Source organism: Miniopterus natalensis, chromosome 2, assembly GCF_054644295.1.
Source record: "Miniopterus natalensis isolate mMinNat1 chromosome 2, mMinNat1.hap1, whole genome shotgun sequence".
Classification (NCBI taxonomy): Eukaryota; Metazoa; Chordata; class Mammalia; order Chiroptera; family Miniopteridae; genus Miniopterus; species Miniopterus natalensis.
This window is the reverse complement of record NC_142082.1, coordinates 69966071-69993748: the sequence shown is the minus strand read 5'-3', so window position 1 is coordinate 69993748 and position 27678 is coordinate 69966071. Positions and strand designations below refer to the sequence as shown.

General features: G+C 49.1%; 1 protein-coding gene across 1 annotated transcript; it reads right to left on the bottom strand.

Moving 5' to 3' along the window:
• Window positions 1-488: 488 nt before the first annotated feature.
• PCDH8 (protocadherin 8) lies at window positions 489-5123 on the bottom strand. The gene is made up of 3 exons (XM_087813840.1): window positions 2315-5123; window positions 1928-2135; window positions 489-1458 (listed from the first exon to the last, which is right to left on the bottom strand). Exons 1-3 carry the CDS (start codon window positions 4946-4948, stop codon window positions 1085-1087), a joined length of 3216 nt encoding a protein of 1071 aa, XP_087669966.1. The 5' UTR covers window positions 4949-5123; the 3' UTR covers window positions 489-1084.
• Window positions 5124-27678: the final 22555 nt, after the last annotated feature.

Below are 27678 nucleotides of genomic sequence, written 5' to 3'. Positions count from 1 at the left end.
GCAAAATTTAAAGCAAATTCCAAGCATCATGTTATTTCACCCATAAATTTGAGTGTCTTTTTGATATTAACATCCCTAATATGCTAAAAGCTCCTTGGGACTATGTTTTCCTAACCTTGAACTCCAGCTCCTAGGAGTTACTATGGTTATAGTAAAAGCTCCATCAATGTTTGTCTAATTAGTGAATGAAAAGCCCAAACCGCTTTTCTTGACTTAATGGTAGATGCTCCATAAACATTTGTTGAGTGAATAGGCAAGGGCGGGAATTTTGTAGAGTCCCTAATGTTTATGGAGATGCACATGTTTTAAAAAATCAACAAATATTTTTAATACTTTGGTGAGGCTCTCCAATACTTGAACCCCACAGGTTTAATATTGCAGTGAACATTAATAATGCCCAAATACTTAGCCTATCCAAGGTTTAATTCTGGTACTCAAATTATTTGTGAATGTCTGACTAGGCAACTTCATGAAAAGCAATGAGCAGATTCTTCAAACACATGACAAATCCTTTATTACTGTGCTTATAAGTGACACGGTTTACAGAAAACCAAATGTAATTAAATAACATTGAACTTGAAATCTACCACAGACTCAAGATATACAAGTTATACTTGGCAAGGCAAAACTTCTCAAACACTAGGTTGTTTCAGGTAAAAGATAAATGTCCGTTAAGTAATTCCAACATGTTTTTGTGTTTTTTTTTTGTCTTACAGACATTTCCTTTGGCAATAACTTCCACTTTAGCTTTTATTATATAAAAATATAACAAAATTTCATTATATACAAACATTACATTACACAATGTACAGGTTAAAAACACTAAGAAAATGGCAAGCTGCAAGTGAAACTAAAGTCAATAGCATGATAAGAAAAATTAAATACGGCACACATTTCATAAAAATTACATTAACTACATTTTTGTTTGCAAATACCAAACAGTACCAATGTGATTGGAAATAGCTTCCAACAACTTCATTTTAAGGCACATCTTGCATATTTATATATACAACACTGAAACCGGTCAATAACTTAGGGGCTTCTCAGAGTGACCTGTATATGAGCGACGACATGCAGCAGGGGGTTACACATTTTCATTGGCTTCCTTCTTTGGGGACAGGTACCTGCCAGGGGAGGACTGATAGAGGGGTACCCCGATCTCCTGCAAGTCTGGGAGCCTCCCCGGACGAGGTGGGGAGAGCAGAGTGACTGTCCTGTCATAGTCTCTATGCAGCACTTTCTCATAGACACTCTGCAGCCCCACTGTCTTGGGCAGCTGGGCCTGGTAGTAATGGTCTCTGCGCAGAGGATCCCGAGGCAGCGATGTGCTCTTACAGAAGGTTGACATCTGGGCTGGTGGGTGGGCCGAGGGATGAGCGTTGGGCCCTCCGCACGAGGGGCTCCAGCAGCGGTCAGAGTGGCCCAGGATCTTGCACTCAGCCGTGCAAGCCCACAGCCCTAACATAAAAGGGAAAGGGAGAGACTGATTATTCCTGAGATTCCTCGAAGGCTTCCATCTTCAGAATGTCAGAAAGGGGGGGGGGGGGGGAGGTGGCTGAAAAGGAAAGCCTGTATGGGGATGAACGCCACTGCTTCCTGTAAAGCCGCCTAACTCTAAGTTGGCTCATTTTCTTTTGCTGGAAGCAAAAGCCAAAAAACCCCAAAACAAAACCCCAAACCCCCTTAACAGATAGCTAGCGTCACCCCTAACTCGGCCTACCAGGATGGGGTCCTGCTTAATTCAAACCGTGAAGCTGCCTCAACCTTGCGTTTTAAAAATTCACTTTATGGGACCTGCCAACTGCAGGACTGAAAAGAGTGGGGAAGGGGGAGTGGGGCTGGGAGCGGAGATCGAGGGGAGGGGAACAGTGGCAAAAGGGGAGGGAGAGAGGGGAGGCTCAACTGGGTGGGAAAGCCAGGCCCTCACCACTCTGCATGTGGTGGATGAGATCCTTCTTCAGGGCGTCCCCGCTGATGTCGGAGTCGCTGTCGTTGAAATCACTGTCCCCTTTGCCGCTGTCTTTGCCGCTGAACTTCTCCGCTTCCCGGCCGGAGATGGTGTTGAAAGAGTGTCCTTTCCAGACCGCCACGGGGGGCGCCGCCTCCTTCACGAACCCCGGGGAGGCACCGTAGGGCTGCAGCGGGGAATGAGGGAGGCGGGGGTGAGGGTTGGGCAGGAAACAAAGCAAAACAAAACAAAACCACGCGCGACAGGTTAGCATCCGTGGAGCACGCCCACCCGGACCCCTCCAGCGCCTTCCCCCAGCCTGTCCTCGGAGCACCGAGCGGGCGCCCGGCCGAAGGAAGGCCTCACCTCGGCGTGCGCGCCGCGGAGCCGCTGCTGCCCCTCGAAGTGACAGGAGCTTTCCCCGGTGGCGCTGCCGCCCTCCGAGCCCGGCACTTCGGCTGCCGCGACCGCGGGCGGGGGCGCGTCGGCCGCGGGGCTGCCAAAGGGCGCTTTGCCGCTGCCAGGGAAGGTGAGCACGTCGAACATGTTGGGCCTGGGCCCGGCTCCCCGGGCGGCCTCCTCCGGGGAGCCAGGAGCCGAGGCGCCGCCGCCCGCCGCCCCGGGCCGCTCTTCCCGGCGGGGCCCCCCTTTGCGCACCTCCTTCTTGCGGCGATTGCAGGTGGTGGCGATGGCGATGATGGCGGCCAGCAGCAGCGTGCAGCTCCCGGCCAGCACGATGATGACGATCAGCGGCGTGTCCCACTGCAGCGCCGGCCCCGACGCCGCGAGCCGCGAGCCCGGCGGGCGAGAGCGCTCCGGGCCCCCCGCGCTGGCGGGCGCCACCGGCCCACGCCCGCCGCCGGCTGTCACCACGAAGCTGACCGTGGCGGTGGTGGAGAGCGGGGGCCGGCCGCCGTCGGACACGACCAGCAGCGCCCGGAACACGCGGCCCGCCGGCTCCTGCGAGAGGTCGCTGGTGAGCACGATCTCCCCCGTGCGGCGGCCGATGGCGAAGGCTTCCCGCGGCTCCTGCTGCAGGAGGTCGAACGCCAGCTCCCCGTTCGCCCCCTCGTCCGCGTCCCGGGCCTGCACGCGAGCTACGGCCGTGTCCCTTGCAGTGCGCCCGGGGACTGCCACTTCCAGGGAGCCGTTGGCCGGCGCCGGGTGCACCAGGACCGGCGCGTGGTCGTTCTGGTCCAGCACCCGCACTTGGACCAGGGCGCTGCTGGAGAGCTGGGGGACGCCGCCGTCGCTTGCCTGGATGCGCACGTCGAGCTGGCGCAGCGTCTCGTAGTCGAAACTGCGCAGCGCATAGATGGCCCCGGTGGCCGGGTCCACTGAGACGTAGGTGGACACGGCGCCCCCAGCGCGGCCCACCTCTGCCTCCAGCAGCCGGTAGGTGACCTGCCCATTACGGCCCAGGTCCGGGTCCCGGGCAGCCACCGTGGCCAAGTAAGCGCCAGGCGGGTTGTTCTCGCGCACCGACACCTCGTAGACCCGCTGCGTGAAGAGCGGCGCGTTGTCGTTCTCGTCACCCACGCGCACCGTGTACGGCCGCACGGTGCGTAGCGGGGGCGCGCCGCGGTCCTCCGCCACAAGCGTCAGGTTGTACTCGGCGATCCGCTCGCGGTCCAGGGAGGCGGCGGTCACCACCAGGTAGCTGCCCGCGTAGGCCGGCTGTAGCCGGAAGTGCTCGTGCCCGTAGAGGGCGCAGCGCACCTGCCCGTTGGCGCCCGAGTCCCTGTCCGAGGTGCTGACCAGAGCCACCAAGCTCTCGCGTGCCGCCCCCTCTGGCACCAGAGAGATGGCACCGGCCTCTGGAGTCCCGGGCCCAGTAGGCGAGGTCGTGTCCGCCCCCTCCAGAGCGGCGGCGGCGGCGGCAGCGGCGGCGAAGGGCGAGGCGGCAGGTGCGCCCGGGGCGGCCAGCGGGGTGATGGAGATGTCCGGCGCGTTGTCATTGACGTCGCGGATGCGCACGATGACCTTGCAGGTGGCGGATCGAGGCCCGGGGCCACGGTCCTGCGCCCGCACGTCCAGCTCGTAGGTGTCCTGGCGCTCGTAGTCCACCTGTCCCGCGAGGGTGAGGCGTCCGGAGCGCGGGTCCAGGCGGAAGAGTCGGCGAGCTTCGGGCGGGGTGCGGGCGCCGAAGGAGAACACCACTTCGCCATTGGGGCCTTCGTCAGGGTCGGCCGCATCCAGGTCCAGCAGCAGCGACCCCACCGGCGCGTCCTCTGCCAGCTCCACCTCGGCCACCGCGCCCTGTGGGAAGGCCGGGCTGTGGTCGTTGGCATCCAGAACACGCACGCTGAGGGCGGCCGTAGCAGAGCGCGGCGGGCGCCCACCGTCCTGGGCCACCAGCTCCAGGCTGTAAGCGGCCTGGCTCTCGCGGTCCAGCTCCTGCAGCAACACCAGGTCGGCACACTGGGCGCCGTCCGCTCGCGTCTGCAGTTCCACGCGGAAGGGGCTGTGCGGCTCGGCCAGGCGCACGCTCTGCAGTCCGTTAGCGCCCACGTCTTCGTCCACCGGCACCTCCAGGGGGATGCGCGTGCCTACGGCCGCGCCCTCGGACACTTCCACGGGGACCTGGGCCCGTGGGAAGCGCGGCGCGTGGTCGTTGACGTCCCTCACCTCCACCTCCACGTGCACCAGCCGAAACTGCTCCTGCGAGAAGCTGACCACGTCGAAGGCCAGCACGCACTGTGGGGCTTGGCCGCACAGCCGCTCGCGGTCCAGGCCCGCGTCCCCGACGGTCAGCTGCCCGTCGCCCTCGCGCACTCGCAGCAGCGAGCTGTTGAACTGCTTCATCAGGCGGAAGCTTGTGTCTCCGGACACTTTCATATGCAGGTCCTCAGCCAGGGTCCCGATGACCGTGCCGGGGGCGTCCTCCTCGAAGGTGCTGTATCTCACCGTCTTGCTCTGGGCCACTGAGAGCACCCAGCAGAGGCTGAAGAGCTGCAAAGGTAAAAGGCAGGGGCTACCCCCGCGCCTTACTAGACTCATGCTGCCAGCCCCAAGTGCTATTCCAAAAGGCTGAAGAAAAGATTCCTCTCTGGTTTGCAGGTCCGGACGTGAGCCCCAGGCTTCTCGGAGCACGCTTTTTGCCAGCCCCGTGCGGGAGAAGTGCGCCGGCTGCAGCTCCCGGGCTCCGGCGGGCTCTGAGGACGCGCGGCGGACCGGTCCTCACTCGGCGCCTCGCGATCCCTCCCTCTGGCGAGCTGCTGCTGCCGCTGTTGAGCAGCCGCGCGACGCCTCCGCTTTTATAGCAGCCGATATGCAAATAACCCGAGCCAGGCAGCCAATGGCGACCTAGACCTCACGCGGCTCCTACACCAGCCTCTGACAATCCCTTTAATGTGGAAAGGCTTAGAGCGGAAAACAAGAAAGGAAAATTAGGGAATCTTTCCTTTGTTTCCTTAACTCCTTTTGCTTTTCCTTTCCTGCGTATAGAGGAGTTGGCACAGATTTTGTTCATTGTGCCCCTCCGGCGCCGGCTGCTTGATCTCACAACACGCTGGGATTTAGCCCCTGCGGCTCGGGGACCCCCCCCCCCCCCCCCAGTTCTGCACCTCGGAGGCTCCGGCGCTCGCAGCCCGCTCTCCGCTGGCCCGCTCCGCCCGGCGAGGCTCCGCTCGCCTTCTCTCCCACGGCGCTCTGAATAGCCTCTCGATTAGGAGCCCAGAGGAGAAGGGAAAATTGATTTTATTCAAATGTGTGTACGCAATTGTGTTTCGCTCATGTGAGCCCCGGTGGTCAGAGTTGCCGCTTCTCCTTCAGAAAAGAGCCCTGCGATGTGTTAGTATGCGTGTCACTGTCCAAATGGCTTTCTTAAGTCCTGGGCGCTAGCAGGCAAGGAGAAAAAAAAAAAAAAAAAAAAGTTCCAAATAGGATTTAGCATAAGCTTGAGGAGATTTGGAAAGGTTTCAAAGATCAGGCTGTATCAAAGGCTTATGAAGCCCTCGTTAGCAGTGGAAATAGAATGGCGTGGCAGGCGATCCCACTGGAGGCCCCAATGTCTGTGTTATTTCCCTGTGACAAGCGAAGGGGAGAGAAAGTTGAACAGTTTCCACAGTGGAGTTGGGCTAACTTGAATATAATGAGCAGACGCCACATGTATCCATTATGGTCCTCTATTCATCCCCAATCACTGCCATAACTCCCAGGCTAAACGGCGATGGGCGCGGAATTCCGCACAATACCCAGCTCGTATTAAAGTGCATTTAGAGAACTTTCCCTCCTGATGCCTTGTTCCGCCTATTTAGAGGATTTTCTTTCTTTTCTAATAGGGCCGCCCTGGGAAGCAACACTCATCCGGTTCCAGAAGAACAAAATCACAGCAGGATGTTGAAACCTGGCACGAACCTGGGGGAACTGAACCATCTGCCTAGGAAAGTGCTGAGCTTCGGCACCGCCAGGCTCCCTGCTGGGTGGGTCCCCGGCCGGTCAGGCGTGGCGCTGCCCCAACAGGTATCCCCTCCCCTCCCCCGGTATCCCTGCAGATCCGGGAGATGGGGTTCCAGGCAGGGACAAGAGGAATTCTTACTGATTCTTGTTGAAGAGCTTTATTGAGCAGGCTATGAAAATATAACTGGAAAGAGGAGAGGTAACAAGTCACACACTGGAAAAAAAAATTTTTTTTTTTAAAGGCGTTGGGTTTGATAAACAAATTTCATTCAGTAAACATTCTTCTGAATCCTGATTTTAGTCCTGCTCTCAACATCCTGTCTTTCAAACCCAAGGGAATGTGTCCTGTCCTCCCCCCCCCCCAAAAAAAAGATACAGGAGTCTCCTCAAAGTAGAGAGACCAAGCAGAAAGCTCGGTAGGCGGTGGGGGTGTGGTGGAAGATGAAGGAGGTGCTTGGAGTTGCCAGGGAGCGAAAAATGTAGCCCTAGCCATCAATAAATAAAAGCTCTTACGAGATTGGGGGGGGGCGTGGATAGTTGGGGGCTCCCTCTGAGCGGTCATGCCTCTCGGTTCCCTTTCCCACCTTTTTCGCTTTGCAGCCGTGTTAATCCTAAAAGCAATGAGGCCAGGCAACCGCAGCAGCGCAGGGACACGCAAAAGGAGACGCCCCCTGCAGAAGCCCAGTTGTCAGCCATTTCTTCCACTCCTTTCCCCTCCCCATTGCTCTCTCTGCTCCCTCCCAGGAGACATTTCTCGCAGGTTCCACGCAGCCCAGAGGAAAGAACTTTCTGTCTCCTTCCTGAGCCCCCCAGCTTTCCCACCTAGCCTGCTGGTGACCTTTGGCGCCCCCAGGGTCCGGCCCTCCCTGCTCGCCCGCGGTCCGGGGCGGCGCAGACGCGAACAGGTTCAGAACCCGGCGCCCGGACAGCGGCCTCCCGGGGCTCCGCGCGTTCCCGGGAGCGTCGGGCCCGAGCCGCGCGCCTGCCGCCGAGCCGACGGCGCGGGGCGGGCGGAAGGAGGGAGAGGGCCGGAGTCGCCGAGAACCCACGTCTTCAGCTGTTCCCTTGACTGGACACTTGCCAAGAGCCCGGCCGCGAGCGGCTGCGAGCCGGACCCCACATCTGCTCCCCCTGCGCCCCCGAGCCTCAATTCTGGGCTGGATTCGCTGTTTAATAATTAACTAATTAATTAATTGGCTTGCTTGGCTGGAGAATCGGAACTACCTAATATTTTTACTCAAAACTCTTCCATGCCATCATCCTCTGCGCGCCCCTCGGCCGCTCGGAAGCGGCGACGGCAGCGGCGGCGCCGGGCGCGGAGCGCGCAGCCCCGAGCGCGGATCCGGGAGGAGCGCGGGGCGGGAGCCGCGGGGCAGAGCTGCGGGCGGCCGCCGAGGCGTGTCCCCGCGGCCGTAGAGGAGCGAAGGCGCGCGAGCTGGGCCGCCCGCAGCCTCCAGGTCATGGAAATGCGATTTAAAATAGCGCCCCGGCGCCCGCAGCAGCTCTCCCGGGAGCTCAATGTCCGGGGGGGGAGCGGGGGTAGGGCCGGGGGCGGAGGGAGTAGGGAGGGGAGCTCGCCCCCCTCCGGGGCTGATCTGGCCCCACAAAAGCCCCTCAAATCTACTTGTTATCGTAGCAAAGCCCTAGGCTGGCTCAAAGGGGCCCCTTTCTCTGGGCCTTAGCAACTTCGCCGGCAACTGTCTCCAAATCTCGAGAACAAACGCAGCCCCACAATGGCCGGCGTTTTCTCCGAATGCAAATGTTTCGCGCTCCGCAAAACTGGGTGTCTGTCACCGAGCCTAATGCCCGCATTGTGAAACTCGCGTGCGGACCCCGAGAGTGACACGGGCGTCACGTGACGGATTAGGGCTCTAGGCGGGTTTTCAAAGCGGCGACAATGGGCGGGCTCAGCCTGATCGCCCATCTCCCACAGTTTAGCAGGCAGGAAAATCAGGATGCATTCTCATACGTAATGGGATTATCTTTTCCATTTCAAGTTCTATACAGCATGTAATTTATTTTTAATTAGGATTATATCTGCCAGGAAAGGGAACTAGACTTCGCTGGAAAGTGTAATTCTTAAGGATGGATGGGGAGAGGGGTTATTTTTTAATCTTTTAACTTAAAAAACAACACATAAACGTTCTGGGCCTGTCGTTTTTCCTCCTACAGGCTCACTCCAGCATTTGAATCATCCAGAGTTTTACTGCGGCTTGCTCTCTAGAAATGTAACCAAGCTCTTTTCTACACTCCAAATGTTTTATATTTTTAAAAAAGTGACCCCCCTCCCCCCGTTATTTGGTTATCAGTACCGGCATAATGGCTTTTAAACTTTAACACCAAACCACAGAACATCCTCTCCTGATCCAAACTTACCAGTGACATTGAAACAATTTGGGGGTGAAGGTAACTGTTGTTAATCATGAATTTTGTATTGATGCCAGTACCAGATGCTCAAACCCCTGCACTTGGGCCACTCAACCTTTTGCGTGTTCTATGTGTCCAAATGCTCTGGGATATCCACGTGATGTGGTAAGAAACACAGCTGTTGACTGCAGGCTCTGAGTTCATCCTAGTGGGTTCAAATGTGAACATTACCACTGATTTGCTGTGTGACACTGGGCAAGTTACTTGATCTCTCTTTGTCTTAATTCTCTCATCTGTAAAATGGGGATATTTACAGTACTTTGTAAGGTTGTCTTGAGGACTGTGTAAGATATAGTATCAGGTGCTTAGGAAGCCTTGAACGCATGTTCGTTACCATTTTTTTTAAAGCACTGGGAAAAAACATCAGAGGCTGTATAATTTAAACCTATTATAGGTGAGGGATTTGTTTAGAAAGAAAAAAAACACACAACCTTCCCATTTCCTGATTGCTTCTTTGCTGTAGTTACAACTGGCCTTCTGATTCCTTTTTAATCTCTTCCCCCTCTATTAGTATTTTCCTAGAAATGCTAACAGATGTGGTAGTAGGTGTATAGAACCAAAAGGGAGGAGAAAATGGTTATGTGAGGGTTCAAGTCACTTTCATGCTCTCATGTCATTGAAAAGAATTTTTGTACCTTACTCTGGTTAAGATCAGATGATGAGAAAAAGAAGTGTTCAGTAGCTTTTTTTTTTTTTTAACCACTTATTTTCACAAAAGCCATGTATCATGACTGAAGCCATCTACAGATACAAATATTTAATGGGCAGCAGCTTATCATTTGGGGGGAGAAACTGCTACTTTTAAGAAGAACCTAAGGAGGTGTGATGACTAGATGTAATGTGATATCCTGGAATAAAAAATGATATTAGGGAAAATCCAAGGTGATCTGAATAAAGGATGGACTTTAAATAATAACAACCTATCAATGTTGTTCATTAATTGTAATAAAAGCATCATACTAATGTAAAATAATAACAGGAGAAATTGGGTGTGGAGTTTATGAGAACTCTCTAATATCTTTCCAATTTTTCTGTAACTCTAAACTGTTCTAAATATAAATTTTATTTTATTTTATTTTTTAAAAAGAACAAAAGGCATCATAGACCTTGCTTGCCAGCCCTGGGACAGGGGTGATAGAAGAAGGAGGAGACAGCAATCTGTGTGAGAAATGCCGTGATGAAGGCCCACACTGCTGCAGATCATGGGTGCTGCCCCCAGTCTTTGGGAGAGTGGGCTACCTGGACACATGTCACAAGGCCCCAAGAGCACAGTGTGAGTGTGCCCTGCATGCCCCTATGAGCCCAGAAGAGAGGGGCCCAATTTTGCTGGGGAGCGACAGTGCTTAAGAAAAGCTTTCTTGGTGAGGTGGTGGTGTTGAGCTGAGTTTTGAAGGATGAGTGGAAATTAGCTAGGGATATGGGGGAGAGGAAGGGTGGAGATAAACAGGGCACACTCTGCTGAAGGAGCAGCCACCTCAGCGGCATGAAGGACTGAAGGCTGGGGTGCAGGGTGCTATGAAGGGCTGGGCAGAGGCACTGGGGTGAAGAAGGCCAGACTGAGCTTTGTGTACCCATGTTAAGGAATTCCAGGTTTATCCTTCAAGCAATGTGGAGCTGTTAAAGGATGTCACCCCTGGAAACAAAGGCTCACTAGGGGAGTAATTTTCAACTTTTCTTCACCTCATGGCATGCATCAACTAATTGCTAAAATTCTGTGGCACACCAAAAAATATAATTTTTGCTGATCTGACCAAAAACAGGTATAATTTAGATTCATTCACGCAGGTTGGCTACTGTCGTGTTGGCTGTTGCCATTTTTTTATTTGACCATCTAAGGGAACACGGTGAGTGCCCCTGACTAAATAGTCAAGTATGGCATGTTTTAAAAATCCTTGTGGCACGTACTGAGTTGAAAATTGCTGTACTAAGGTAAAGGGAAGGTGAATGATGAACAGGGAGGGGAAAGTGGAGCACAAAGTCTGAGCTGGAGGACTTCCATCTGGGAGGAAGGCGAAGGGCAACTCTCTCAAAAGACTCACCAGGAAACGGTGACCAGTTAGTTAGTGGTCCAGCCGAACCCCAAGAGATTCAGGGCAGAGAGGCGTGCATTGAGGTGGCGCTTGCCCCTGTGGCCTCAGAGGACTGCGTTTTCTAATATGTCAGTCCTGCCTTCTTGAGCCAGAGGGTGCTGACACCAGCGGTGTGGGAAGAGCAGGTAGGTGACACTCCAGTCACCACCTGTCCTCTGGACAATGCAGTTCCCTCCTGGGGACCTGCTCTTGGAAGTCTTTTTCCAAGGACAATGTCGGTGGACAGGAGTGGGGGGAAGGGTTTTCTTTTTGCTCAGAGAGCTTGTGCTTCTCTGGGTTCAGCCAAGAGCAAGTCTGGAGTCACCTCAGTGTGTCTTCTGTGGGCATTTGTCCAAGACCATGGTGGTGGGTTGGGAGCTGAGCAGGGCTGTTCCACAGCTGGGGATGGCCTGGGGGTGTGGACAGAGAGCCAGTGTTCACTTTATTGCCTGAGGGTTCAGTTGGGGGGGAGAGGGAGTTCTCTGCAGCCCTCTGGTTGGAAAGTGTGGAGCCCTCTGGTTGGAAAGTGTGGGATATTGGATGTAGCCTGGGCTCCTAGGACCTTGCTTATGGTTCATGGGCACTTTGAGGCAGAGTTAGATTCGATTACAAAGTTCAGGTGGAGAAAAGAGGTTTTTGTTAGCTAAAGGAGCCCTCAGCAGGGAATAAAAACCCACAAATCTCTGCTCAAACCCAGTGCATGAGTTCTGTAGTTAGGTAAACCAGGAGGATTAACTGCTTTCAGAGTTCAAAACATGTTGCTGCAAATTTTAGGTTTTGTTATTAATAAATCCCACATGATTCAAAAGAAATTAAAGCAGGAAGCTAGAGCCTTTTCAAGGCAGAGAGAATTTTAATCACTGACAAGTCTTTTTTTTTCTTCCCTCAATGTCATTGTTCTGTCAGTGCAGAAGACATCTGACTCAGGCTTCCTTTGCATCTGATGGCTGAACCCCCTGCTCCAAGTGAGTCACGATCTACTCTTGAAATGGAAATGCAGCCCCATCCTCAGAGCCCTGGGACCCCGGCCCAGCCAGGGCACGGACGAGCCCGGTGTTATAAATTTCTCTGTAGATCTGAGAACAGTTTTAGGCCATTGATCTCATGTCACCCAGCATCAAGATGGAGTGACGGCTGATAAACTGCATGGTGACAGGCTGCGGCCTTGGGAAAAAAAAATCTAGATGTGGGATAGAAAAACACACACACAGTTGATGGATTAGTTATCGGCCTCCCAGTTCCCTTCAACCTGGATTTTTTTTTTTGACCACTTTAGAAGCATTTATTTTTAGGTAATTTTAGTTGTCTTTTTATCCTTCAGAGGTGCTTTGGTCTATTACTCTTCTCAAGGAATTATTTTTTATTTATTCAAAATTTTTATTTATTGATTTGAGAGAGAGAGAGAGATTGATTGATTGTTCCACTTATTTATACATTCATTGGTTGATTCTTGTATGTGCCTTGACCAGGGATGGAACACACAACCTTGGTGTATCTTATATAATTTAGATAAAATCATTCTTATACATAGTGCTCAACAGCCTCTGGAAGTCCCCAAAGCCCTACGCTTAGGCCTAAATCCTTAGCAGGCTTTTACCTGCACGTGCAGGGAACTGGGATGCAAATAACCTTCAGCATTAACACTGATGATTCTTTAGCAGCATAACCCAGCCTGCAGTCCTCAAGCGCTACATGCTTTAATTGGGGCCAGTGGGGAAAGGAGAACATTGGTGGGAGTGGAACCAGGAGATGGGATGTTCCATGGCCAATATTTAAATGGGTATTTTCGCCCCAAACTTTTTGAATCCTCTCTTGATTCCAGCTCCTCTGTCCAAAGGACAGTAATCATACGTTGTTAGTCCAAGAAGGCCTGGGGTGCTTCAGAAAGGTTTTGAAGAGGTGAGGTGAGAGGCCAGGGAGATTAGGGGAGAGGGAGATTAGGGGAGTGTGGCGGATCATTTGTGTTTGGGGATGAATAAAGGTTGAATTCTTGCTGCCCTGGATCTGAGCTCTTGCTTTGGTGTCCAGTGTGGGAACCCAAGATGGGGAAGAATGGGCTGTTCCACGCATTGAACCGAGAGTCCTCCCGGGCACGGCCAGCCATTTGTAAGGCATCAATCTTGCTTTGCTTTGCCTGGGGAGCCTTGTATAGAGGCCCATGGTCCCAGGGGACTGAGAAGAGGGTTAGATGGAGGGATCAGAGCCCCTACATGGAAAAATAATGTGACAAGCTGTCAGAACATGGCGACTGGGTGACTCCTGTTCCCTCAGTGGTCAGGGGGCCCTGTCGAGCCCTGCATCTTTCAGGGCTGGGAGCTGGGAGGAGAGAACAATATAGGATGTGTGATGAATTACACACCTTTCCATCAAACCCCAGTGGAGGCTTTTGCTGACTTCTGGAAAAGAAGGAGTGGAGTGGCTTTTCCCAGGAGTGGGATGTTTTGAGTAGAATATTTGGGAGAGGGATTCTACTGATAAGAAGTCATGGGATCTATAAGGATCAGAAAGGCTGCTCACTGAGGTCAGCTCTAGATTAGGCACTAGGAGGAAATTCAGGGGGCAATAGCAAAATACAGCATGTCAAAGTCTGGGGTAAGAGTTTTTTAACTTAGGATAATTGTATCAGTCTGGATGGGCCAGAATGTGCTTCAGTAACAAACACACCCAAATCTTAGTGACTTAAAACAAGTGTGTTCTTTGCTTATTGTGCATGTCCATCACAGTTGGGATGGGGGCTGTGCTGTATGCTGTCTTCACTTGGGGACTCAGGCTGAGGGAGTAGCCACCATCTATCTATAACTTTCTCCTGCTGTGGCAGAAGGAAGAGGGAGTGTAGCAATTGTGTACTGGCTCTGAAAGTTTCTACCCAGATATTACAAACTTCACTTCTGCTTACATTTCTTTGTCCATTTCAAAGTCCTGGTAATGAGTTCATTCTAGCAGTCATTAGAAGGCAGGCTTGAGGGAACAGAGCAGGAGAACTGGACAAAACCCTTAGACAGACTGAGACAGACTGAGTGCCAGGACATATGCTCTGAGCTTTCTCATTCTCAGGTTTTGGACAAACTATTACCTTTTTTTTTGCAGCAAGAAAATAGCAATTGGGAGAAATGCTGGTCAAAGGCACATGTGTCTCTAAATTAAAAGAAGGTCAAAAATAAGTTAGAAGTGTCCTCATGTGACACATTCCTTAAAGTAAAGGCTACATTACAGCTTCAGACTAATTAGTGAGGAAATCCCCCAAGAGTGAAAGATTGAGTATTGGTAATGGGATTACATGTCCTCTTGCTTGTGCTTGGGGAAAACTTGCACAAAAGGTGTCTTCATTAATCAGAGTCCTAATGGCTTTTACTTTTACCACCATCAACCAGTTATCAGGGTAAAAAACATTTTCCTAAGCAACTTTCTGAGTGTGAAACTATGTTCTGCTGAGTGCTTTACAGTTGGTTTATATCACCTGCCCTTTGGGGGTTTACAATCCTGTGGATGTAGATACTCAGGGCAGCTAAACAAATATTGAGAACAACGTGAATATAAATACTGACACTTTGGGAAGCCTGGAGACTAAATGCCCTCCCCCCCCCCAGGGTATCCAGTAGAGAGGAAATCACAAATAATATTCAAGAAGAATGGAACCAGGAGAATTTAGTTCATTACTGTGTGTGCCGTCCTCAGTGTTAGGCATTAGCATATAAGCTCTTGTCCTCTAGGACATTATAGCCATTGGGAAAGGTAGCTGCACCACTGCACTTTAGTGTAATATGGTTTGCGATAAATTTAGTGACAAATGCCCAGGAGAGAAGATCAGATTCTAGGAGCTCATTTAAGAAGGGGAGAAGATGGCTTAGGGAACTCCTAGTGAGAAGGGGAGAGCTATTTTAGGCCAAACACTGGGCTTGGGATTAAGTATAAGACAGAAATAACTGCCATTGTGCACCTCCAAAGCTATATTTATAACCACCAATATCCAAAAGACCCAAGGACTAAAATGTCTCCTGTTAGAGATGAATATGGAATAATAGTCAGGGTGGTTTTTTTGGGGGGGAGGAGGGGTTTGCAGTAGGCAGGATATAAGTAATTATAAAATAGTACAATAGTTTCATGTAGGATTTAGGGAATTTGAGGAGACAGGATGCCATGCTGGGGATTCTGGTCTAAACACTCTGCTTCCAAATTTGTTAAAGGAAGTGGAAGATTCTCACCCTATCTGTCTTTGAGTTGAGGTGAGGGTTCCTAGACATAAGAAATGCAAAAGTCTTTTGTGACTATAAAACATTATATACATTAGCCATAGCGCTGATAGGATGCTTAAACTAAAGGGACATGGAGCCAGCTTTACGGACCCGTGGTGGGTGGGAGAGGATGAGGGGCGGGAAGGGAAGCGGCGTGGGGCAACTCCTGAAAGGCTGGATAAAGGCTAGATCTGAAGTCCATGGGGCAGCTGCAAAGGGAGGAAGAGTAGACTCCGCCCAGCTGGACAGCAGGAGCTAAGGCTAGATAGACATGGGTTAGAGAAGGGTTTGTTCAATGCTTTACCCTCAGTGCCTGCCAGAAAGCAGTCTGCAGTAAATTTGTGTTGGACTGATGTAATGTGACTACAATAAGCATCTCCTTCAGTTGTACCAGGGGCATGATATAGACCCCCTGCATCCACACACGTGCAGGGACTCCTGGTTAATTTCCCCTCAGTATGTACGTACGTACGTATGTATGTATGTATGTATTTATTTAACTTTACTGATCCTCTACCCCTGTCATTTGGCAACCATCAGCTTGTTCTCTACATCTTTAGAATTTTTCAGCTTTGTTTTGCTTATTTATTTTAAATTTTTATTTATTTATTTCACATATAAGAGAAATCATATGGTGGTTGTCTTTCTCTGTCTCACTTATTTCACTTAGCACAATACTTTCTAAGTCCATCCATGCTGTTGCAAATGGCAAGATTTCATTCTTTTTAATTGTTCATTAATATTTCGTTATATCTATGTCACATCTTCGTTATCTTTTCATCTATCGATGGACACCTGCGCTCCTTCCATGTCTTGGCTATGGTAAGCAATGCTGCCATGAACATAAGGGTCATATATTTTATTGATTTAGTATTTTTGTTTTATTCTGATAACTACCTAGAAGTGAAATTGCTGAGTTGAGTGGTAGCTCTATTCTTAATTTTTGGAGGAACCTTCATCCTGTTTTCCATAGCGGCTGCACAAATTTACACTCCCACTAACAGTGTACAAGGGCTCTCTTTTCTCTCTGTCCTCAACAACACTTGTTATTGGTTAACTTTATACTAAGTGTGAGTTGAGAGAGGTGGCCAGGCAGACCCAGTGTTCAAGATTTAGCCCAATGACCATCTCAAAGCCAGTCAGGCCAAGGCAGGAAGCTGCTCCACCTTGGACGGCACTGAGGGGAAGTCATGATGCCACAGACGCAAGGCCCCAGTTCCAGCCTGGAATGACACCTTGCCTCTTCTGCTTGCTCTAGTTAACATACCTGGAAATATTTGGCTCCTCCCCGAAAGCCCCCTGACTGATGCCAGTTTCCTAAGGCAGGCCTGGCTGCCTCCCATCTGGGCTTCATCAAATCTTTCCTCTTCCTCAGGATCTTTATGTCATCACTCTTTCCCAGCCTTCAGCTGTCCTGATGCCAAACCCAGCTCAGAGCTGATTCTAGTTCATTCACAGATAAGCTCATATTACATGCCATTTATCAAAATCACATTCCTATATTACATTCTGTCCCTAGGACAAAGGGGCATAGTCTTCGCACACATCTTGGGAAGGTTGTTACATATCATACATCCTTTTAATATGTCCTGGCTGATTCTTCGCCTTGTCCTGGCCTGTAAGTATTGTCCAACACTGAGCACGCAGTCCGCTCCTGATAATAATAGCAATATTATTTCCAGTCATGGTTACGGGTGGGTGTTGAGCGCTTGACTTTTGCCACACATTGTGCTAGGCAGTTTACGTACTTAATTTAACTCTCTCAACAGCTCTGTAAAGTAGGTATTATTATGACAATTTTTAAAGAAACGGAGGCTCAGAGAAATGAAATAATGTCTGCAAGGGCTCCCAGCTGGTCAATGGCAAGGAAAAACTTAAACCCAATTCTAATGGTGCAAAAACTCCACACACTTTCAATTGTCTGAAGCTGCACCCCAATTTCACTACTGTTTTGCTCTCCAGGGAACCATCTTCTCTTTTGGTTCTTCTGTCTTTTCTCAGAGGCCCCTTTGAGATTTTCAATTGTGCAGGACTCCAGCTTTTCCATCTTCAGCCCTGACCCCTCTCCTGAGCTCCAGTCTATGTTTTTTAGTTGGGGATTTGGTTTGGTCACCCAGCTATAATTTCCCAGGCAGCTGGCAGAAAACAAAATTCATCCCATCACTTCTCCAACCGCCTTTTTTTTTTTTTGGTCACTCTCTTTGTCACCAGCATACTGTCTTCAGGTTTTTGTTTTTTTCCCCCAAAGGTTGTGCTATGCTCCAAAATGTCACTTGCATCTATTTCTGACTTCCTAGCCTATGATCTCCACCCTTGATCAGGCCTCTTCCACTTGGGCCTAGATGATTGAAATAGCTTCTGAGGTGAACCTGCTACTAGAACACACAGAACCTTTGTGTATATTAGAAAAAGGCTCTGTTTTCTCTGGATGAACGCAGTCCCATCAGGGCACATGGCAAACAGAGCACTGGTTGGAATTCTGTTCCTCGGGAAGGAGCACTTGTACAGAGAACGGCCTGCACAACTGTGCATGGTGACCTGGGAGGGAGCCCTCTCTGTGCCTCATGTTCCCCTCCCCTTCAAAACATTCTCTTGTCAGGTAATTTCAAAATATTCAGCAACTGGATGGCATGGGCTCTGACCAATCAGAATGGACACTGACCTCAACCTAGGAGTAGAATCTATGGGCTTCCTGCTGGGTTGTGGGAGAAGTCGAGGGACTAGGGTGGCACTTGAGAGTTCACAGCAGTGGATGGTTATCAACCAGTATGTCAATATTTTAGTATTTTAATAACCAGCACAGCCTTCCTGGTATGTGTGTAGACTGAATATTAACTCTGCTAATCCCACTCTGAGGAACTCTCCACAGGTCTTGGTCCAGTTCTTCTCATCCATAGTGTCTGGATATTTCCCACTTAGCAATCACCAGTTTCTTTGTCCAACAAGGACCTCAAGATCAATGATTGCTTGCTTTAGCATAGGCTTAAATTTCGGTATGGTTATCATCAGAGCGAGGTCAGGCTATTTGCGGACATACCTCAAGGGGGCGCTCAAGATGTCTCCTTCTTCCCAAACCCCCCAATTTACTACTCCACCGGCTCCCCTTCCCTCACTACCCTGGAACAGGAGGAAACCCAGCGTGGAGTCAAGACCTAAAGGGATCCACAGAGTCATGCAAATAGGCTACAGGGTAAGGGAGATAGACACACACTAAGCCTGGCAGATGTTTAACACAGATGTTAAACCTAGTCATCCCTATATTCCTCTATTAAACGCTATGATTTACCCTTTTTCTTATTATTTCCCATTCCAACAGGTAGTCAGGTTCTTGATAGTTCCTTGATTACTATGTTTTGCACTGGGCCAAAATTAGAAACTGCTTGAAGAGCAGAGGGGGTGGAGAGAAAGGGGTATATAATTGGGAGCATGACTGGAGTTTTCCCTCTGTTAGGAAGGAAACGAGTCGCCAAGCCCTGGGGAGAGGTCAAGGCCTTGGAGGAGGTGGCACATCCGGAGGGTCTGGTTTTCCAGCTCTCCTAGCCTCACCTGAGGAACTCCATGGTGTCTTAGGTACCTGGTGTCTTCAGAAGCCCCTGGGATCTTTGCTCAATCTGGGGAGAGGGTCCCCTATCTTGACTACTGTGAATTTCTGACCAGTTCAGCAGGATGGTGTTTTAGAGTTAGATTTAATAAAGAAAATAAAGTGATGAATAGCTCTTTCACATCTCTATTTACAAAGTTTTATACCTGCCTTAAAGTTTTCTTCAGGCCTCTCTCTTGCATCTCTTCTTATCTCTGCCTCTGTCTTTCAGCTCATCTCCTTTTCACTGCTTCATGCTCCTCCCACGTGGCTGGTGTGATAGTGTGGGTCTGGGATGTCTGTCTCGGAGGGGGCCCTCTCTATGAGGTGAGCAGACACCAGCAGTGAGTGGCTCAGAGCAGAGGAGCATGGAGCCCTGGCCTGGAAGCTTTGCCACAATCAGTGTGGGGAGGGACTCACCTTCACTCGGGTCACTTTCCATGACTTCTTTCCCTGTCTGAGAAGTAAAACCTGTGGGCCAACATCAGTCATGAACCTGGGGTAAGGACTAAGAAGGCCAGTCAGCCTGTAGCCTGTCTCTATCCAGGCCTGAGTCTGAGGTTCAAAAAGGGTCTCTGCACAACAAATTGATCTCCAAATCCCTCTCCTCTTCTTCCTTAATAATACAAACTGAAGTTTTATCCGGCACATGGCCATCTAGAACCAAGACTACATTTCTCAGCCTTCCTTGGAGCTAGGTATGGCCATGAGACTAAAGTCTGGCAGTGGGATGGAAGCAGAAATGTCTCATGTGATTTTTGGGAAATCGCCTGGGTTGCTGTAACCTTATTTGTCCTTTCTCTTTCTGTCTGGAATAGCAGTTGGCAAACTTCTGTAAAGGACCAGATAGTAAGTATTTTCAGCTCTATGGGTCTCATGATCTCTGTCACAGCTACCCAATTCTGCACTGAACTTGGACAGCAGCTACGGATTATACATAAATGAATGGGTATGGCCCTGTTCCAATAAGACCTGATTTACCCAAACAGGTAGAGAATTGGATTTGGTTGTGGGTGGTACTTTGCCTATCCCTGGTCTAGGATGCATACGTGGTGGCTGGAGTGAGAGCAACCATGTTGGACCAAGAGGTGGAAGTCATGTACTGAAGATGGCAGAGAAATAAGCTAGAAGGAACCCGAGTTACCAGCTCTCACAGAGCCACCCTATGAGAACTTTGGCTTTCATTTATATGAGAGAAATAATTTTCTATCTTGCTTAAGCTACTGTCAGTTGCAAATGAGCCGAATCCTGACTAATACACCACTCATGTGTGGTTAAGCCCAACTCACCAGGTAGGGCTCTATTAAAGAATATGGCACCAAAGCTCTAGCTAGGAATGAAGCAGGCATTTTCCACGAGTGAGTTCTGTACTCTGTATACCTCCGGAATTCTCCACCCATGCAGATTAAGCAAGGCCACAAATGAAACTTTGCGGTTGACATAGTGAGACCCACAGGGTTGTGAGGGGCATGCAGAGACAGTCTGCATAACTGTAACTGACAGGCCCTGAGGGTTGGCAGGATGGAATGTTCCATGGCAGCAGGCTTCCTCTGCCAGCTCCACACACTGGAACCCAGCTCTGACACATGCTCATGAGATTTACAAGTTGCAAATGCAAGTTTTAGCACTTTTTTTTGGCTGTTAGTTGAAAGCTACCTCTAGAATCAGTAGTATTGGGAGAACCTGTGGGACCCTTTAGTAATTCTTCCAATGAGTTGGTTTCTTGAGTCCGAGGGACTGACTGCTGAATTCCTTGGGGAAATCCAAAACCCAGTTCATAGGAAATGGGACTCTGACACAAGCAAAGAATCATAGGGTACTACGAGAAGAGCTATGGAAAAACCCTGCAACTTGACTCTGTTTCCAAAAATGTTTCCTTTCCTATAACTGCTGGAATGTTGTAGCTCACCCCTTACTAGGAGTCTTGTCCACTCTTCTTGTGCCCCAAGCAATGCTGCAGTTGTTTCTGGGGGCAGACTTCTGCTTTATGGATGGCGTGGCATTGCTATTTCTGGAGAAGAGAAAGCAGAGTGGTGGTGATGTTCCCACACGCTGTCTTCAAGCATTTAAAGGTGTGTTGTCTAATGAAGCAGTTATGGGCAAATTGTTGCCTATATTTCAGGAAAGGGGTGCAGGGTGGGAGCAAAGAATGGGCTACTTTAGAAACAAGAGACATAGATTTGATTAGACCTAAAGAAGAAAATTATAGCCTTCAGAGTGATGAACTGCTACACTGGGAAGCTGAAATGAAGGTGCCAAATCCCTGATTCGATATGGTGCTAGATGGAGCGAATCACACAGACCCAGGTTCACATCATGGCACAGCCTCTCACTTGCTGACTGGCCTTGCTCAACCTCTCTGGGCCTTAGTTACCTAGCTTATAGGGTGGTGTTGTGATAATCGGGGACTCAGGCTTCTTCTAGCTTGTTTCTCTGCCATCCTCAGTAGATACTTTCACCTCATGGTCCAAGATGGCTGTTCTCGCTCCAGCCATTGCACATGCATTCTAGACCAAGGATCAGAAAACTGCTACCCATAAGCCACATCCAATCCTCTACCTGGTCAGTTGATAATAATACTGCCGACTTGCCAGGGTTGATGTAAGGAATGGATGCAGTAATGTTCATAAAAGACTATCACACTGTCTTACCCAGAACAAATGCTCAGAATATATGAAATGATAGATGAGGCCTCATCTGCCGTGTGTAGTTCAGACGTTCAGCCTAAGTGAGGCAGCTTAATCACTGCCTGGTGTCTGTGCAGCGTAGTAGGTGCTCAATAAATGTTTGTAGGATGAATGAATAAGTGAAGACTGTGTCCCTTTGGTTGCATTTACATTGGTTCTTTCGAGTCTCTCAGATAGATTTGCATCACTATTTTCCTAACATGACTGGTTTGCTCTTGGTCCCCAGCTTCAGATGTGCATGGGGGGTGAGAGGGCTTGCCCCTCACCTCAGTGAGCTCTAACACATCTGGCTGTGGAGGCAGAAGGCTGACCCAAGGTTTCCAGAAGGTGTAGGGTCAAAGGCTGGGGAGCTGTCAGATAGCAGGAGAATTTTGCTTTAGCTGGGCTGCTGCATAACTATTTCCTTTCAAAGGCCTTGGGCTAATCAGAATTTCAAAGGATACTTTTAAATGTAATAGGATTCTACCTGAAAGAGCAATGAGTGAGGCGGTGGAGCTGTTTATTCCTCTAGTTGCTATTCTAGGCTTGTAGCAAAGATAGCTAAGGCCTCGCGACTTTATTTTTATTCCTGCACAAAATGAAAAATCTAATGGGATGGCAGGATAGCGGTGATGGCAAGTCCACGAAGAAGTACTCCACTGGCTCCTTGCCTCAGTAATTCTAAGGAGAACAGAGGAGCACAGAAAGCAAACAGAACAGTGTCATTCTTAGCCGACTGGTTATGAAGTAAAGGTCAAGTTTCCTCTTCCTTCCAGCGGTGGCTGGTCTTCGTGGATTAGACAGATCCTCAGACACAGACAGATTCCATTGTAGAAAGTGTTGAAAATCCACTGGGAACTTAAAATCACTACTATTAACGCTTTTCATTGTTTTTATAACTGTCTTTTCACCATAGTAGTCTTGGGGAAAATTCTGTAGAAGATAAAAACACAACCACCAAACAACCCCTTCTCAAAATTGTGGCAGCGGGAGGCAGGGAACCTGGGCGAGTCTGCAAGTGCATATGGTGCTTGAAAAGATCTGCACCTGCTTTTCTCAGACCAGCTGGCAGACTAAAAGAAAAGTACCGTTCCTTCTGGAAATACTCGGGACTGAAAGCATCTGCAGAGGGGTTGATAGAAGCTTTCTGGGATTGATTGAATGAAGATTGTGCCAACCATCATTTTAGAAATGTAAACAGGTACTGTGTTTTCAAGAGTGGTGTTGAGGTTTTGACACCCTGTAAGTTTTGCATATGCCCAAAAATGGCAGCAGTGCCACACAGCTGCTTTGCACATAAAATTGTCATTTCCATACTCAGCTGCTTTATAATCATGTTCCAGGTGCTACCCTGAGATGCAGTGGAACAAGAGTATTGATCAGCCCATCTGAACAGCAAAAACATCAGACAGCAGCTAGGAGGGGTGCAGATCCCTAAGTGGGGCCCTGTCCTGCGAAGCCTCCAGGCCCAGCATTCAGAGAATTAATTCACTGCAGGAGGCCTGTAGGTGACCTGCCTCTCACCCCTTGGCCATCCTGGAGCCTGCATCCTTGATTCAACTTCTTGAAGTCTAACCTCGCGGAGACAGTTACTGAAATTTAATGGAAAGCATGTGAAAAGAATGATGTATTTGGGTCAATTCAATGGCCATCTTAAAAAGCTGTGCCTGGGCATTATTCCTGAGAAACTACATTTAGTTTCTCACAGAACACACAAGCCTGAAGGGTACAGATAGCCAAGGCTGCTATTTAAAACCATCCAGGGCTCCTGCTGTGCCTTTTGCTGAGTGCAATTGCATTATCTAATGAAGAATCAATGCTTAGCTGACACCTAAGGGTCCAAACACTAATTCTGAATTAAATTTACTGATTTGTTTCTGTTTCTAATCTTTACCATGGAGTTTATTCTCCTAATGTTGAACCCGTCTTTGGGTGCTGACCTTCAGCCCATGGGGTTCAGTGGACACCCAGAGGACCCTTGGGACTGAGGATGTTAGAGTGCAGGAGGGACAGATGATATATCTATACTATGGACCCATCTATGACTTTAATCCTCTATTACCTTTAGATGCTTTGTTTTTTCTCACTCATTCATTTATTCCCTCATTCAACAAATATTTCTTTGCCAGGGACTCTGCAGGTGCTGGACTTGAGGAATGATTTTTGTTCTGTCCCCGCCTTGGGGAATGGGGGGTCCTTGCAGTACTGGGATGTGGCAGTAACTCACCTGGACTTTGGGCTTTTTCTCTCTGGGTTTCAGATGTTGGAATGGGCCATGCGTGGAGATTAAGGGTCAAGGCCTGGCTCTCCTGGGTATGCAGAGTTTCTCCATGGGCTCAGTGATGCTGCACTGCCCAGTGGCGGCAAAGTCTAGTGTGTTGGCCCTTCCTTTCGCCCCGTAGAAGTCCAGCTCTGTGTCACAGTACTGGAGGGAAAGGACCATCTTTCATTCCCCTTTGCTTTCTCAGCTTCTGGCACAAAGCCAAGCATGTAGTAGGAGCTCTCAAAATGCACAGAGTGTGAATGGATATATCTGCTCAGAGGGTAGGTCTTACTCATGGCAAAGGGAAGATTTATTGTTCTAATGGTCTTCAGCTTCTGAAATGCAGACAGGAAAGGGCTATGCATCAGTGCCCCATGAGTGCAGCCAAACCAGACGTGACTAGAGGTGCTGCCTGGCAGAGCTTAAGTTCTCTGTTCTGAGGGGAGTCCATGGACATTTACTGCAGGGGGAAGTCGGCAGGAAGGGGCTATACTCAGAGACTGATCAGAATTTGGGGCACCAAAATGGTCACTGATGTGGAGTTGCTTCTACTTATCTCTACAAAATGATTTCATTTGTTCAACAAGTAGCATGTGAGGTCTGTTCTGGTTATTGGGGATATAATTCTGAGCAAAACAGACAAAAATCCCTGGATTCATGGAGCAGTTCGTAGAGCATTCATGTGAAAGTGTGTGTGTGACCAATAAACATAACAAATATTTAAAGAGTGTATTAGAAAGTTTCATGTGGTAAGGGAGTAATTTTAATCATAGAGGGCAGGGAAGTCTAATTGAAAAGGTGACGTTTTTGGAACAGATCTGCAGCTGGTGAGGGAGTGAGCCATGTGGGTTTCAGGGGGAAGGATATGACAGAGGGAACAGGAGTTGTTAGCCTGTGGCGGGTTGTGCCTCAGTGTTCGGGGAGCAGCAAGGAGACCAGTGTGGCTGGAGGTGAAGGAGGCAGGTCAGGAAGGGCCTTTTGGGGGAAGGCAAGGAGCAAACATCGCCCACGTGTCTCTCCTTACCAAATTCCGGCAGCTTGTTCGAGGACCTGCACAGGTCAGTCACCAGGGAATCTGAATTAAAATCTGCCAAAAAAGGAAAAAGAGGCAGCCAGTGGCCTACGATGGGGGTAGAATTCGGAGATTTCTCTGCTCCCAGTCTGGTGCTGTATGGGCCTGGGTCTGGGTCCAGGAAGGGAGATTGGCACCCTTAAACTAGGTGCCTTGAGGAGTTTAAAAAGGTACTGTTTACAGAGTGAGGATAGAGGGTAGGCGGTTTGAGAAGGGCCAGTGCCCTGTCCAAGGGGTCAGCCCTACCAGCAGCTGACATCGACTCCCGGGCCTGCAGGACCAGAGGCGGGAGCAGTCACTGGCGGCAGTGAGGACAGAGGCCTGGAGAGGTCCGCCTAGTGGAGCTGTGACCTTCAGATGAGGGTACAGTCAGTTCACGGTGACTGACACAAGACATGGGAGTAATAATTGCCCATATCCATTTTCTGCTTTTGTGCTAGTGCTTGCCATGGGCTGATTTCAGCTGGAAACTGGAGGGCAAGGGAGCTTGGGGATGTCATCCACATGGGTCTGACTTCTGGCTACAGAGCTGGGTGAGTGAGAGTGGAGAGTGGACCTGGAAGGGTGAACAGAAGACCACCCATTACCTGCTGCCCAGTGGACGTGCCCTTCGAGGATGCTCAGCTGTGCGGAGAGACTCTGTCCAATGCCCTATCCACTCATTATTTATGAACGACCACCAGCACATTTGTTTATACCCACATATGGGAGGCAGAAGATTTAGACCTGCTTTTTAAAATTTAATTAAAAAAATAAAAATTGCATATATTTAAGGTGTACAACGTGATGAGTTGATACACGTATCCTAAGTAAAGTGATTATTAGTCAAGCTAATTTACATATCAGCTCCTCACATACTGGGTTTTTGTTGTTGTTGTTGTTGTTGTTTTGGTGGGAGCTCCTGAAACTTCTCTCCTAGCAAGTTTCCAGCATCCAACACTATACTGTATTATTAACTGTACTCAACCTGCTGTACAATAGATAGCTAGAGTTCCTGAAAGGTAATGCTATCAGGAAGGCAGAGCCTTATCCCTGGCCGAGGTGGGACCAGATCGAGCGTGTTTAGTAGAACTGCAGTCAACTGTGCTGTTTCAGATAATGGGATATAATCAGGAACATTCCTGGGCAGGACAGTGGAGCCTCAGAGCTGCAGCTGCTGGAGGGCATAGAGTTCCTACAAATTGTCGATGGCATTGGGAATTAGATAATGTCTTAACATCTGTGGATTTGCTTTTTTTGGTTTCAGAACTGACTTTGAAATTGATGATATGAAGGACTGGAAGTCTTTCACATTGTATTTCTCCAGATAGAGCCCTAACTCCTTACTATGACCTGGCCCCTGCCTACTCCATCACATTCATCTTGTGGCTGTCTCCCCTTGTTCCCTGCACCCTGGCCACCCTGGAGCCTTGTTTTTGGGCCTCCAAGAGCCACGTTCCTTTCCACTTCTTGACCTGCTTCTCCAATTCCCTGTATTTCCTCCTCTGTCTCCTCCTCTAGCCACTTTGCTGCTCAGTTTCTAATCAACTCCAAGTCACTTCTTCGTGGGAGCCCTCCCTGATATCCCAGACAGGGCTGGGTCATCACTTGCATGCCCTCATGGCATCTTTTCCATCTAACACTTCTCACAACTGTAATTAAATCCTTAATTGAATAATTAGTTGTTTAATGTCTGCCCTCTGCCCCTATTTGATTGTAAGCTTTGATTTTCTGCTGCCCAGTGCCTGTGATAGAAGAAGACACTCTGTTAATATTTGAGGGAATTATTGACCAAAAGCTAAAAATGGGTTAGAAGTGGGTGTACACACTCTGCACAGAAAATAAATAAGAAGAAACATAAATTAGAAAGGACATACTCACCCGCCCTCTCCCCACCCAGCCTTTCTTGGTGCTGGGAATGAGAAGTTGGAGGCAGTGATAGAAAGCTGTGGAAACAGGGAGCAGACACAGGCAGAGTTGCCCAATCAATTCCCCAGACACCTGTGGATGATGAAGAAAAGCTGTTGTCAGATGTCTCAACACTGATCTCATGCTCTCTAGCAAAAGAAAACCCAGTCGAGCAATATCCACATAAGAAAGCTTCAAAAATGTGAGAATAGTAAACCACCCACTCTGCTGACTGATTTGCAAAGATCTGGGCTTGAGGCCTGAAGTGATAACAGGTTCGGGCCATCAGAAATTATTTTAACTGGTGTCCTGACATCTGGGGAATTCAAGAGCCAGCAAAATAAAGTGGGCTATTTATAAACTGCTTGTAGCTCTCTGGACCATCAGAAAACAAACACATCAAGGCATCCGTATATTGTTGCTAGAATTCACCCAAATTACAAAGTAGTCAGGAAAAAAACTATAAAATGGCAGGATTAAAACCTAAATCTTCATTTCACGATGGCAGATTTATATTTGTGGGATGGAATGGTCTCAATGGAAGGGGTCACATTATAAACTTAGGCCTGACAGGCTCTAAAGAAATAATGCCTGGCCCCAAAGGAGGGTAGAATTAAAGTTTATAGGGAGCCCAGAGGAATGATTTAGGGGACCTATGAGAATGGCAAGAAAGAGACTGGTAAAATAGGTAAAGAGCGCAGTGAGAAAGGGAGTGGGAACAGGAGAGGGAGGTTGATGCAGGGAGGGAGGCAGGTAGACAAAGGAGGCAAATTTGACTGATAGGTACATGGTCATTGCAAATTCTCATTCATTCATTCACTCATTCATTCATTCATTCATTCATTCATGCATGCATGCATGCACTCATTCGCCTCAATTCTTCTTGGTTTTACTCCTATGACTCTGTTTTTAAAGTTCTTTATTGGGGTATGATTGACATACAGAAAAAGTAGACAGTTAATGTATATAACTTGATGGGTTTGGATATAAAGATACACCTATGAAACCATCACCACAACCTTACATCACAGGCGTTCATCACATCCAAAAGTTTCCTCTCATCCCTTTTGTTGTTGGTGTTTCATTGTTTTCCTTAAACAATACAGTATTGCTAATCATAGGCCTTTTGATTA